A 14,107-nucleotide genomic window follows, 5' to 3' on the forward strand; every position below is an offset into this window, starting at 1 on the left:
GGCGCGGCGCTGTCAGGAGGCGCCACCAGCCCAGGGAGGCTCGGGCCGGCCGCGGGCGGACGCGGGGGCACGGGTGGGCTGCGTACGGACGGACTGACGGACGGACGGACGGGCTGACAGACGGACAGACGGCCGCGCCTCTGAGCGGGCGGGGGCGGGGCGGGCCGAGGGGCGGCGCGGAGGCCCCGGCGGAGACATGCGCCCTGCTCCGCCCCCCGCCCCCGGCCGCCCGGCGCAGCAGCGGAGCGGCGGGAGCTGAGCGAAGCGCGGCGGCGGCGGCGGCGCCTAGGGGAGGGAGGGGCGGCGGGGCCGAGCCCACCTAGCGGAGTGCGCCGGCCGCCGGTGGCCGCCGCCAGCATGCCCCGGCCCGCGGGCCGCTCCGCCGCCAGCCACCCCAGCGGCCCTCGGCGGCTTGCGCTCGGCCCGGGGGCGCGGGAACCGCAGCCGGAGCCGGAGGCGGGAGCAGCGAGCCGGAGCCCCGGGCGCTCGAATGCAGGGTGAGCGTCGCCGCCCTGGCCCGGGGGCGGACGGACGGGAGGACCCCGGCGGGAGGACTCCGCGGGAAGGGAGGGGGCTTTCCGCGCGCTATCGGTCGCGGGGTCCGTCCGAGGGCCCACGAGCGGCGCTTAGCGCTGGCACCCCCCCAACTTGGGGACCTTCGGGGTAACTTCCCCGGGGTCAGCCCCTCCCTCCGTCCCCCTGCATCGGGGCCTAGCAACGCTGCCCCCTGGGGTTCTCGGGACGGGGGCGGGGCGGCCTGGGGATCCTGAGCCCGCCCCTGCTCAGCGCAACCCGGAGGGGTCCGGGGGCCGCAGTCCCGCCAGGTTTCCCAGCCTGTCGCTCGGACGCGCCCTCGGGGTGGGGCAGGACTCGGGGCACCCACTGGGGACCAGCAGGCGAGAGCACGCGAGTCGGAGCGGGGATTGCGGGGCGGGGCGGGGGATCGGAGCCCCAGGGGGTTGGGACTGTAGGGGCGGGGGCTGGGGGGGGGGCGTGCCGGAGATGTCCAGGCCTCGCGCTGCGCGTCCCTCCCAGGGCGACGGCCAGGCCGGGCCCCTTGGAACAGATCGGCTGCAGCGCGGGCGGAGACCGGCGTGGGGGCGGAAGCCGGGGCGCAGCCAGAGCCTGGGGAATCCTTTCAAGTTCTGGGTTCTCTTTGTTGCGCAATGGGGCCTCGGGGCCGCGCGGCCTCATTGGCCCGGAGCTGTGACGTCACGCCCCGACCCCGCCCGCGTGTCTTGCAGAGGGAGGCCTCATGGCCCGGGTGGGTCCCAGGCTAGTTGCACCTGCAGTTGGCCCTGCAGTAGGCGGGGAAGTGGGAAGCCCGGTCCTGAGATGCTGCGGAATGCTTTAAGTGCCCTGCAGGAGAAACTTCCCAGCAGAAGACAGGGCTTTAAGTGCCCTGCAGGAGACACTTCCCAGCAGGAGACTGGGTCCCGTCGGCACTGTGGGGAGCCCAGCCTGGGGTCTGGCCCTAGTGGCCGCTCCATTCTACGAAGAATGAACAGAAAGGGTGCAATCCGTGGGTCTGTGGTCACTGACCCAGAGCCAGAGGGACACTTTGTTCCCACACAACTAGTCCTCTGTCACTCTGCACTTGGAACCCGGTGTCCACGCCCTGCCCCCCAGGACGTTCCTCTCCCATGCCAAGACTACAGTGCCCAGGAGTGCCTGGCCCCAAACCCAGCCCTGACACTATTCTCTCCGTGTTGCCCTGAGCTTCTGCCTGAAGTGTTCCCATCTGCAGTGTGGGGACAGTGAGACCTGCCCTGCAGACCTGAGGCTCAGAAAGACCTCAGCTCTAGGGACAAAAAAAAAAATGCCCTTTTCCCCAACATTTTAGGGTTTGAGAGGCCAGGACTTTGGTGTCAGGCAAGTGGAGTTTGGATCCTGGCTCAGGCAAGTGCTGGCCGGGCAAACAGGTTTACCTCTCCCTGCTTCTGCTGGACAAGCTTTACAATGGGGATGAATTGTGGGGGCACTCACTGGAGGAGCATGCCCGTGTGCAAGAGGATGCACGTGCCCCTGCCCACAGACCTAGAGCCTTTTTCTTTTTAAGACAGGGTCTCACTCTGTTGCTCAGGCTAGAGTGCAGTGGCACAATCACGGCTCACTTTATCCTTGACCTCCCCAGGCTCAGGTGATCCTCACACCTCAGCCTTCCAAGTAGCTGGGACTATAGGCTCACACCACTACGCCTGGGCAATTTTTTTATTTGTTGTACAGATGGGTTTTCACCATGTTGCCCAGGCTGGTCTCGAACTCCCGGGCTCAAGCCATCCACTCACCTTGGCCTCCCAGAGTGCTAGGATTACAGGCATGAGCCACTGCACCCTGCCTTCAGACCTAAAGCCTTTCCCAGCAGTAATGCAGCATTAGGCTAGACGAGAGGAAGAACTGGCACTGCGAAGGGCTGGGCTGGTTGCAGCCTGTGGCTCCTTCCTTACCACCCTGCACCAGTAATCAACACATGGACAGGGTGGGCGGGGCCACGGTCACGGGGCTAGACAGAGCTTGTTCACGGGGCTAGACAGAGCTTGTTCCCGGGGCTAGACAGAGCTTGTTGGGCATCTGAGGGAAGGTCTCCCAGTCTCACAGCCGAGGCTGCCTTGGGCAGGTAGAAATAGATGCTGACCTGCTAGGTGCATGCTGAGTCCACTTTCCTATTTGAGAGCGTAAAGACCACTGGTGTCTGCAGCCCTCTTGCTCACAGCGCTTACTCACACTCTGTCTGCTCTGAACCCCCAAAAGGCTGCCAGGCACCCCAAAGGCTGGAGGTGGCCCAGTGCTCCCCTCACTCCTGAGGCTAGTCTGCCCCAGGTCCTGGTCCCAGTGAATATGTATCTGCCCACAGGTCTGAGGCTCCCCGGCACCTCCAAGCTCAGTGTCTTGGCCCATAAGAGACAGCACAAGGCTGGGCGCGGTGGCTCATGCCTGTAATCCCAGCACTTCGGGAGGCCGAAGCTGGTGGATCACCTGAGGTCAGGAGTTCGAGACCAGCCTGGCCAACATGATGAAACCTCGTCTCTACTAAAAATACAAAAAAATAGCAGGGCGTGGTGGCGGGCACCTGTAATCCCAGCTACTTGGGAGGCTGAGGCAGGAGAATTGTTTGAACCCAGGAGGCGGAGGTTGCAGTGAGCCGAGATCCACCCTGGGTAATAAGAGTAAAACTCCATCTCAAAAAAAAAGAAAGAACTCTGGACAAGACAAGCAGGAGGCCTGCCAGCTGGTGGCTGGGGCATCGCTGCCTTCCCTGCCCGAGAGCCAGGGGCCTTGGCTAAGGCGGCAGTGGCCCCCCACCTTGAGCTGGAGATACTTCCTCTCTGGGGGACATGGGGCGTGTCTGGTACTATAGATGCCCATAAGGACCGGGGCATGAGAAAGAGAGCGAATGAGGCTAAATGGCCCCTGGGTGAGAAGGGCCAGTTAAGTGTGAGCAGAGCACAAGTAGGCCTTCACTTGGTACTGGGCTTCTCCCACACTGCCTGCCTGGGCTGCAGCCAGAGGGCTGCCAGGCTGGGAAGGGTGAGGGAAGGACTCGCTGCCCAGCCCTCTGGCAGGATGGGTGCTTCCCCGCTCCCCACCACATGCCTGCTGCCCAGCATCCTATGTCCCTGACTCACATGGAAAGGCCATCGGCACTTCCTCTGACTTCAGAGTCAAGCTCTGGTCTGGTCTACTGGCCGTCTCCAGGCCCTTGCTGCCCAAGCCAACCAGAGCATGAGACTGGCCACTACCCCAGAGCACCCAGTGTGTGCCAGACCTGGGCCCAGGGCTATAGAGATGTGGCTCCTGTCCACCTCAGCCTCCCCACGGAAGAAGCATGGCAGTCTCTTAGAGGAGAAGGTGCAGGGACCTTGCCCCAGCCACACCGCTGCTGTGTGGGGGCTTTAACCTCAGCGCGGGGTCCTGGCTCTGGAAGACCAGCTGGGGGCTGACATAGCAGACTGCCTGCCCCCTCTCAGGGTGGTCAGGAAAGTGGTGACCATCTCCGTTCCCCAACAGGTCACTTGGGGAACAGGAGAGGGAAATGGAGGTTCAGGGGGTGTGGTCTTCCGGGACATGTCCTTACGTGGCCTGATGAAGTAGAATAAATTAAGGCAAGTACGTCAGAGATGTCCACTGTGGGGGGCTCTGGCATGGGCTGTGTGAGGATTCTGGAACATTTGATGGCAAGAGGACTTGTTCTGGGATGGTGCCAGGTCATGCACGGGGCAAGAGTGCCCATCTGGGCCCACCTTGGATGGTTCCCTGAGGATGCAGGTAACCTGGAAGGAAGCCCAGATATTGAGCTTTGACCAGGAGTGGACGGAAGTGAGGGAATACGCATTTATTGGGCACCCCGTATACAGCCCCTGGGTGTCAGGGACATGGGCAGGAGGGTCCTCCCGGGGAGTGGAGAGGAGAGTGCAGCCTGATGTAAGCCAGGGCCAGATAGGTCATGGTGCGCCAGGGCCTTCCCTGCCTTAGGGCATTTGTGCTGTTGTAACACAGTACTTAAGACGCAGTAACTCATGAAGAACAGATTTATGTCTCGCCGGGTGTGGGAGCACTTGCCCTGTAATCCCAGCTACTCAGGAGGTTTAGATGGGAGGATCACTTGAGCTCAGGAGTTCGAGACCAGCCCAGGCAACATAGTGAGACTCTGTCTCTAAAATATAAAAATAAGGCCGGGCACGGTGGCTCATGCCTGTAATCCCAGCACTTTGGGAGGCTGAAGTGGGCAGGTCACTTGAGGTCAGGAGTTTAGGACCAGCCTGGCCAACATGGTTAAACCCTGTTACTACTAAAAATACAAAAAAATTAGCCGAGCATGGTGGTGTATGCATGTAGTCCCAGCCACTCAGGGGGCTGAGGCACAAGAATGGCTTGAACCCGGGAGGTGGAGGTTGCAGGAGCTGAGGTGGTGCCACTGCACTCCAGCCTGGGCGACAGAGCAAGACTCTGTCTAAAAAAAAAAAAAAGAAAAGAAAGAAAGATTTAAAAAATACACATATATATAAATTTTTTTTCAAAAAAGAAAAGCTGAGAAATCCAAAATCAAGGTGCTGGCAGGTTTGGTGTCTGGCAAGGCCTGTTCTGTGCTTCAAAGATGGTGCTTTGAATGCTGCGTCCTCTGGAGGGGAACAGCACTGTTGCTCACATGGCGGAAGAGGGAAAGCTCCTTGAGAGAGAACTCACTCCCGGAAGCCCTTTTGTAAAGACATTAAACCCACCCATGGCCTAATCACCTCTTAAATGTTTCATGGCCAGGCACTATAGCTCACGCCTGTAATCCCAACACTTTGGGAGACCAAGGCGGGAAGACTGCTTGAGGCCAGGAGTTTGAAACCAACCTGGGCAACACTGCGAGACCCCTTCTCTATAATAAAATTAAAATTAGCCAGGCAGGGCAGGGCATGGGGCTCACACCTATAATCCCAGCACTTTGGGAGGCCGAGGCGGGTGGATCACGAGGTCAGGAGTTCAAGACCAGCCTGACCAACATGGTGAAACCCCATCTCTACTAAAAATACAAAAATTAGCCAGGCGTGGTGGTGCGTGCCTGTGATCCTAGCTACTCAGGAGGCTGAGGCCGGAGAATTGCTTGAACCTAGGAGGTGAAGGTTGTAGTGAGCCAAGATCATGCCATTGCACTCCAGCCTGGGTGACAGAGCAAGATTCTATCTCAAAAAAAAAACATAGCCAGGCATAGTGGTGCAGGCCTGTAGTCCCAGCTACTTGGAAGGCTGAGTGGGGAGGATCCCTTGAGCCCAGGAGTTCCATGCCACAGTGAGCTATGATCTCACCACTGCACTCCAGCCTGGGTGATAGATCAAGACCCCATTTCTAAAAAAAATAGTGTTACCTTGTAATCCCAGCATTTTGGGAGGCCGAGGCGGGCAGATTACGAGGTCAGGAGATCGAGACCAGCCTGGCCAACATGGTGAAACCCCGTCTCTACTAAAAATACAAAAATTAGCCGGGCGTGGTGGCAGGCGCCTGTAGTCCCAGCTACTCAGGAGGCTGAGGTGGGAGAATGGCATGAACCCGGGAAGCGGAGCTTGCAGTGAGCCGAGATTGCGCCACTGCACTCCATCCTGGGCTACAGAGCGAGACTCCGTCTCCCAAAAAAAAATAGTCTTACCTCTTAATAGTATTAGAATGGCAATTAAATCTCAACACGTTTTAATTAAATTTCAACATGAGTTTTGCAGGGGACATTCAAAGTGTAGCGCTCGCCATCTCCCATCCCAAGTACCCAAGGGCTACAACGCTGTCGCCAGAGAGGAAGTCACTGAGTGCCCACTGCCACCCCCCCACAGATGCTCGTGGTCCCCAGCATCCCTGAGCCACCAGGAGTGAGGGCTGCTGCTCCCTGAGACCTGGCTCCAAGGAGGATGCCACAGCCGCCTGCCAGCTCCGGTCTGCACCATGAGTGATGAGCGGCGGCTGCCTGGCAGTGCAGTGGGCTGGCTGGCATGTGGGGGCCTCTCCCTGCTGGCCAATGCCTGGGGCATCCTCAGCGTTGGCGCCAAGCAGAAGAAGTGGAAGCCCTTGGAGTTCCTGCTGTGTACGCTCGCGGCCACCCACATGCTAAATGTGGCCGTGCCCATCGCCACGTACTCCGTGGTGCAGCTGCGGCGGCAGCGCCCCGACTTCGAGTGGAATGAGGGTCTCTGCAAGGTCTTCGTGTCCACCTTCTACACCCTCACCCTGGCCACCTGTTTCTCTGTCACCTCCCTCTCCTACCACCGCATGTGGATGGTCTGCTGGCCCGTCAACTACCGGTGAGCACGTGAAGTTCTGGGGTTCTTGGGGTTCTAAGCAGGCGTGAAAACAAAGACATATCTGGTGTGCCCATGCGCACACAGGAGTGGCCACACCTGTGGCATGCTGGGAGGGCAGGCAGGCTCAGGAGGGGCTGCTGTAAGCTGCTGGGGGCACACACGTAGCTTTGCATGGGTAGACACGAGCAGCCAATACAGAATGCTTGGAAGAGGGACGTGTGACAATGTTCACATTATCTCCTATGCAAGGAACAAGGCCCGCCACACTGGCTGTGCCATGACTATGATATACTGGGGGTGTGGGGTGCCTGGGTGGTGAGGATCCCCTACAGGTCCCCAGAGGCCTGGGTAGGCCCTGTGGGTGATGCCAGATCCCTCTGTTCCACCCTGCCTCATGCCAGGCTGAGCAATGCCAAGAAGCAGGCGGTGCACACAGTCATGGGTATCTGGATGGTGTCCTTCATCCTGTCGGCCCTGCCTGCCGTTGGCTGGCACGACACCAGCGAGCGCTTCTACACCCATGGCTGCCGCTTCATCGTGGCTGAGATCGGCCTGGGCTTCGGTGTCTGCTTCCTGCTGCTGGTGGGCGGCAGCGTGGCCATGGGCGTGATCTGCACAGCCATCGCCCTCTTCCAGACGCTGGCCGTGCAGGTGGGGCGCCAGGCCGACCGCCGTGCCTTCACCGTGCCCACCATCGTGGTGGAGGACGCGCAGGGCAAGCGGCGCTCCTCCATCGATGGCTCGGAGCCCGCCAAAACCTCTCTGCAGACCACAGGCCTCGTGACCACCATAGTCTTCATCTACGACTGCCTCATGGGCTTCCCTGTGCTGGTGGGTGACAGCGTCGGGTAGAGGGGCCTGTCTCTGGGACAGCCCTGGGGCTGCTCATACTCCAGGCATCAGGTGGTTGAGTCCTCAGACCCAATCCTTTGAGATGGGCTTGATCATCGTCCCCATTTTCCAGATTTGGAAACCGAGGTTCAGAGAGGTGCAAAGACCTGCCTAGAGTCAGGGCAGCCTGGTGGGACTTGAACCCACATCCGGCAACTGCAGGGCCCAGGGCCTTCCTGCTACAGTGCAGAAGAGTTTGCTCCCCTTGCCCAAGGCCCATTTTTTTGTTTTTGTTTTATTTTATTTATTTATTTTTGAGACAGAGTTTTGCTCTTGTTGCCTAGGCTGGATGTGCAATGGCACAATCTCAGCTCACTGCAACCTCTGCCTCCTGGGTTCAAGCGAGTCTCCTGCCTCAGCCTCCCAAGTAGCTGGGATTACAGGTGCCCACCACCACGCCTGGCTAATTTTTTTTTGTATTTTTAGTACAGACAGGTTTTCACCATGTTAGTCAGGCTGGTCTCGAACTCCTGACCTCAGGTGATCTGCCCATCTCAGCCTCCCAAACTGCTAGGATTACAAGCGTGAACCACTGCATCTGGCCTCAAGGGCCGTTTGATGCAGAGGTAGGATAGCATGCCCATGGGTTTCCTGGTGGGTCCAGGTCCCAGGATGGACAGAGGGAGCTTTGGTGCCGTAGGTAGGTAGGTAGGGGCGCAGGATCAGGAGACAGAGCAAGGCCAGGGCGAGCCTCAAATGTCTGTTGGGGAGTTGCACTTGATACTAACGGCTGGGGAAGGCCAAGGTGAGGGCTGCTGTGAGAAAGGCCTTGCCAACAAAGGTCTGAGGTCCAGAGGGGCTGCCTGGGGTCCTCTTGGTGAAGCTGGGACCAGCTTGGCCCAAGAATGAAGTCTGGACTCACTAGCCAACCCCTGCCCCCTGCAGGACTCTACGCCCATCCCCGAAAGGTCTGCAGTGAGACAGGGAGAGGACTGGGGCAAAGACCAGCCTGAGGGGTTTCATCCAAGCAGCAGGCAAGACTGCCTTCCCTGAGTCACTGCAGGACATGAGGACATGAGCTCCAGAATGGCGACTCGGGGAGTGGCAGCTTCAGAGTCAGGGCCTTGCTCAGGAGGCAGCCCCCACTGCCCCACCCCCAGCAGGCCTGGTTCTCCCCAGCTAAGGGTCCTTATGTGTACAGTGGGGGCTGGCAGCCCGGTCCCTGTGCAGATGGAGGGCAGGGGCTTCATGAAACAGCAGAGACCCACAAGGCACCTCAGGAGCAGAGTGGGGGCAGTGGGGGGGAGAGGCGGGGCTGGGAGGGAGTCAGAACCACCCCTGCGTCTCTTACGGACGGGGAAGAGGGTACAGCTTGTGGGGCCACTCCACGCTGCTGTTATAAAGCGTCCAGAGTCTTCACCCTCTAGAGCATGGCCTGTTCTTAGCCCATCTTCCAGATGAAGAAACTGAGCCCCAAAGGGGTTTAGCAGCTTTCTGAGGGTCACGTGGCCCACAAACGGCAGAATCAACATACCCACATCCTCCACACTTTCACTCTTTTGTGGCAGTCACTTAAGCATCACTCTTTGGGACAGAGCAACGAGGGCTATCCTGGGAGAGGAGGAATGCAGGGACCCAAAAGCAGGGGTAGGGCCGAGGAGGCCACTGGCTGGGAAGGGGGTGGTAGAATCTTGAACAGGCTTGAGACCTGGTTCTCTAAGCCTCAGTTCCCTCATCTCAAAAAGGGGATGGCAGCCGGGCACAGTGATTCATACCCGTAATCCCAGCACTTTAGGAGGCCGAGGCAGGAGGATCTCTTAAGCCCAGGAGATGGAGGCTGCAGTGAGCCATGATTGAACCACTGCACTCCAGCCTGGGTGACAGAGTGAGACTGTCTCAAAACAAAGCGGGGAGGAGGTGGTAATCCATGCCCCACTTCTCTCCATGGGCAGCCAGGAGGAAGACAGGGCAAGGCCACCCAGTGTTGCCCAGTAGCCAGGTAGCTCCCGGAAGGCGGGGCCTCCCACTGCCACGCTCCAGCTCTTTTCTCCCCAAGGTCCCCTTCTCCTTGGCAGATAACCACCTGTCAGACCTGCCGTACACATGGGGAGACCGAGACTCAGGGGGAGCTTGTGTGATGGTGGGGGGTCCTGCAGGTGCCAGGCCGAGCCCTGTGCCCACAGGTGGTGAGCTTCAGCAGCCTGCGGGCCGACGCCTCAGCGCCCTGGATGGCACTCTGCGTGCTGTGGTGCTCCGTGGCCCAGGCCCTGCTGCTGCCTGTGTTCCTCTGGGCCTGCGACCGCTACCGGGCCGACCTCAAAGCTGTCCGGGAGAAGTGCATGGCCCTCATGGCCAACGACGAGGAGTCAGACGATGGTGAGGATGGCCTGAGAGTGGCCCCAGGGAGAGTGGCGTCTAGGTTAGGTCGTTGGGGTTGGCAGGAAAACGGCTGTCAGGCAACCCCACTAAGGTGACTTCATTCTCAACCACCAAACACCCTGTGTCACCCCCAAATGTACTTGAATGTCCAAGGGACCTAAGCCAGGTTCCCACAGAGCACTCTCCTATCTGGCTTGGCTGCCCCAGGTTCCAAGTAATGGGATGTTCTGGTTAACAGAGAGCAGGGTAGACATGTCTGCAAGTGCTCCCGCGGAGCTCCTGGGCTCACCCCCCAACCTCAGGGATCCCCAGCAAGCTGCCCTGGGGGCTCCTGCAGACCGAGGTCATGTCTGGATACCGTTACCAGCAATCGCATTACCCTCAGCCCAGCCCGTGCTCTGTCCAGGCACTGCCAGCCCCTTGCGTGTGTTATTTAGTCCTCCCGAGGTCATCTCTGGTCCCACCCCATGTCCTAGATAAGGAAATTGTCTCAGTGAGTGACCTCCCTGCCCAGTCTCACAGCTAAAGGGTGGCATATTTGGGATTTGAACCCAGAACCCCTCCCATTCCCTTTTCAGCTAACCAGCCCCCTACCTTGTATATGTCTGTTGGGGGATCTCAGGGGGATCCCTGAGATTCCCTCCCAGATGCCCCCAAGTTTCCATGACCCTAAGGCTCTGCCCCCCCACCCACCCCCCACCCTACAGAGACCAGCCTGGAAGGTGGCATCTCCCCGGACCTGGTGTTGGAGCGCTCCCTGGACTATGGCTATGGAGGTGATTTTGTGGCCCTAGATAGGATGGCCAAGTATGAGATCTCCGCCCTGGAGGGGGGCCTGCCCCAGCTCTACCCACTGCGGCCCTTGCAGGAGGACAAGATGCAATACCTGCAGGTGAGCACAGGGCTGGGGGAGAGGCTGCACCTGCGGGTGACAGGGTGTCCTGAGCTCCCCGAGGCCTCTCCACTCGGAGCCCATCTCACGCCTTCTGCAGTCGCAGGGGTGGCTGTCACCATCCGAGGACGGGCTGTCCAAAGGTCACACAGCTTGTGTGGGTGGGCCCCAACCGTCATCCCCATGGTCCCTGTCACGAGTTATCTCCTGCCGGCTCAGTATCCTCAACGAGCGCCCTCCCCAACCGACCCCAGCTGTCTGCCACAGCCCTGCTGCTCGAAGAGACTGCACCAAACCTCACAGCTCCCAGCCAGGCTGCCCCAGCGCGCAGCCTGGTCCCTGACCCACGGAAGGCCTTTCCCCGGGGTGGAGAAGGGTTTGTCCCCGTTTTCCAGGAGGGCAGTTCGGGGTAAAAGCCAGCCGCGTCCTGACAGGTCCCGCCCACGCGGCGCTTCTCCCACGACGATGCGAACGTGTGGGCCGCCGTCCCGCTGCCCGCCTTCCTGCCGCGCTGGGGCTCCGGCGAGGACCTGGCCGCCCTGGCGCACCTGGTGCTGCCTGCCGGGCCAGAGCGGCGCCGCGCCAGCCTCCTGGCCTTCGCGGAGGACGCACCCCCGTCCCGCGCGCGCCGCCGCTCGGCCGAGAGCCTGCTGTCGCTGCGGCCCTCGGCCCTGGATAGCGGCCCGCGGCGAGCCCGCGACTCGCCCCCCGGCAGCCCGCGCCGCCGCCCCGGGCCCGGCCCCCGCTCCGCCTCGGCCTCGCTGCTACCCGACGCCTTCGCCCTGACCGCCTTCGAGTGCGAGCCACAGGCCCTGCGCCGCCCGCCCGGGCCCTTCCCCGCTGCGCCCGCCGCCCCCGACGGCGCAGATCCCGGAGAGGCCCCGACGCCCCCAAGCAGCGCCGAGCGGAGCCCAGGGCCACGCCCCGCTGCGCACTCGCACGCCGGCTCTCTGCGCCCTGGCCTGAGCGCGTCGTGGGGCGAGCCCGGGGAGCTGCGCGCGGCGGGCGGCGGCGGCAGCACCAGCAGCTTCCTGAGTTCCCCCTCCGAGTCCTCGGGCTACGCCACGCTGCACTCGGACTCGCTGGGCTCCGCGTCCTAGGACCGCCGGCGCCTCCCCACGGACGCCAGGCAGGCCAGGCCGCTCTCCAGGGCCACAGCACCAAATACGCCCGCCTCCGCCCCGCGCGCAGACATGCGCCACCCCTCCCAGGGGTGAGGGGGCGTTGGCCTCAGCGTTTGTCTTCCGGCTCCTCCCAGCTGGCCTTGTCCCAAGGGCGACGGCTGCCCCGGACGACTGCGCTGGGCACCGCATGTCCCGGGCCGAGTGAGGTCGGGCCTGGGGAGCTGAGTGACATCCCAAGCTTGGGCTTGGGTAGTGAGTGACATGTGCACACGTCCAGCTGCGCCATCACCAGCCCTGCGCAACAGGACGTCGGGAGCAGGGAACCTGAGACAGGGCCACTGCGGGATCGGACAAAGCCCCGCTTTGGAGAGGCTGAGCTGGAGCCACTGGCCTCCCCAGGGGCTTTCCACCCACACTGCACCATAACCGCCACACCCGTGGGGGGGGGGGAGGGTACAGAGGGTCTCTAAGCACAGGAGTGTTCAGAGCCCGAACAAGCTCTGATCAGGTCTCCCTGCTTCCGACCTGTCCTGCCTCAGTTTCCCCATCTGTGATGAGCAGGTGACCACGTTAACTCTCAGGGCTGTTTGAAGTCTCTTGGTTGTAGGCCCTGGCCACTGAGTGGCCCAGGTGTGAGAGATAGTCTAGAGCCCTCTGTGGCCTTTGTGGAGGTCCGTTTTCAGCACGTGGCCTGGTGTGGCTCCCTAGGCCTGAGGCCTCCCACTCTCAGTGCCCCCTGCCCCCTTGGGAACCCACACTCCACCCCAGCTAAGCACAACACTCTGCACCACCACCAATGGCACCTGAGCCACCTTGACCACCATTAGTGTCCCCACCCTCATTACTCTGCCGTCGTTGCCTGTCCCCACCACATCATCTCCCTCCATGGCTCCCACCATGACGCTGGCAGGTGCAAGTGGAGAGCACGAGGGCAGCAGGGTCTGGGCTTCCGTGTCCCTGCGTCATCCCCAGCCTCACTCTCCACCCGTGCAGGCCTGGCCAGGAAGGGATCCTGGCAGGGGCTTCCAGGTTCTCAGCTCAAGGCCTGGTCCCGGGCAGGCGTCCAACCCCTGGGAGCAATGTATTTCTTTGCCTTCCGTCCTGGGCAGACCCCTTACAGGCCTGGGCATTGCCATGGGCCCTGGGTCTTCCCAGGCTAAGGAGAACCAGGAACAGCTATAACCTTGAGCTGGTGAAATAGGGTAGATGAGAAGGCTGTCTCCTCCAGACCCCTACCCCTACACAGTGGCCCCATAATATGAAAACCTGGGGTAATTCCAAGGTGAGCATAGAGCCTGCCTGTGTCCAGTTCCTTCTGGCCCTCAGGTGGCCAAGCCCATCTCTTCATCCTTCAGATAGGGTCCCACTCCCAGAAGAAGCTGCTGGGGTGGGGGTGGGAGGCTGCCTAAGCCTGTCTGTGCTTCAGAGGCCCCTCCAGTCCCTGTCTGTGGGGTAACTGGGGGTATGAGCTGTGGCCACAGGTGAGCAAGGCAGGGAACTGCAATCCAGCCCTGGCCGCGGGAGGGGCCATCTCTGGCCAATGCTGCTGTGCCTTCAAGGACTGACAAGTTACGTAGGGGCAGAGGTTGCCAGCTAGCCAGCGTCTCCTCCATCTGGGGGGCGTCTGTCCACTTGTCACCTTAGGTTTTCACTCATTTGTCACCTTGGGGTTTTGCTCTGTGTTTCATATCCAACGGCAATACTTGCAGGGGGACAGAGTCCTCCAAATACTCCAGTCCTGCGGTTTTTACAAACATAAAGGGGGAGACCCCAAGTGGAGGACCCTGGGCCTGGAGCTCCCTCCCAAACTTTGTCCAGCATCCAGGCCTGTTCCCTGGGCTCACTGGGGAGGGAGTTGTCTTCATAGCGCACCCAGAGCCAGGGATCCCTTTGTAGTTTTTCGACAACTGAGCATTTCTCTTCTGTACAGGACCCAATAAAAACTTCCTTATGATTTGCACCTGGCATTCCAAGGCTGGTTTCATAGAAAACCCTTCTACAACCCCACAGCAGGGCTGGCCAGCTGCCCTTAATGTCTTCCTCTGGAACCTGAGTTCTTCTGGTAGTGTGCCATTTTTGGGGGGTTGGACTTGCTCTCTGTCTTCAGA

The 14,107-nt window shown here is 60.7% G+C and overlaps 1 protein-coding gene across 2 annotated transcripts; it reads left to right on the plus strand.

The window, feature by feature from the left end:
* The first annotated feature begins 210 nt into the window (after positions 1-210).
* GPR153 (G protein-coupled receptor 153) lies at positions 211-13,959 on the plus strand. 2 transcript variants are annotated; one of them, XM_063703212.1, is made up of 6 exons: positions 211-497; positions 6,201-6,773; positions 7,175-7,604; positions 9,788-9,980; positions 10,691-10,875; positions 11,310-13,959. In XM_063703212.1, exons 2-6 carry the CDS (start codon positions 6,418-6,420, stop codon positions 11,973-11,975), a joined length of 1,830 nt encoding a protein of 609 aa, XP_063559282.1. In that variant the 5' UTR covers positions 211-497; positions 6,201-6,417; the 3' UTR covers positions 11,976-13,959. The 2 variants fall into 2 exon arrangements, with proteins under 2 accessions (XP_063559282.1, XP_030860936.3); XM_031005076.3 differs by having other exon boundaries at positions 6,309-6,773.
* Positions 13,960-14,107: the final 148 nt, after the last annotated feature.

Source organism: Gorilla gorilla, chromosome 1 (assembly GCF_029281585.2).
Source record: "Gorilla gorilla gorilla isolate KB3781 chromosome 1, NHGRI_mGorGor1-v2.1_pri, whole genome shotgun sequence".
Lineage (NCBI taxonomy): Eukaryota > Metazoa > Chordata > Mammalia > Primates > Hominidae > Gorilla > Gorilla gorilla.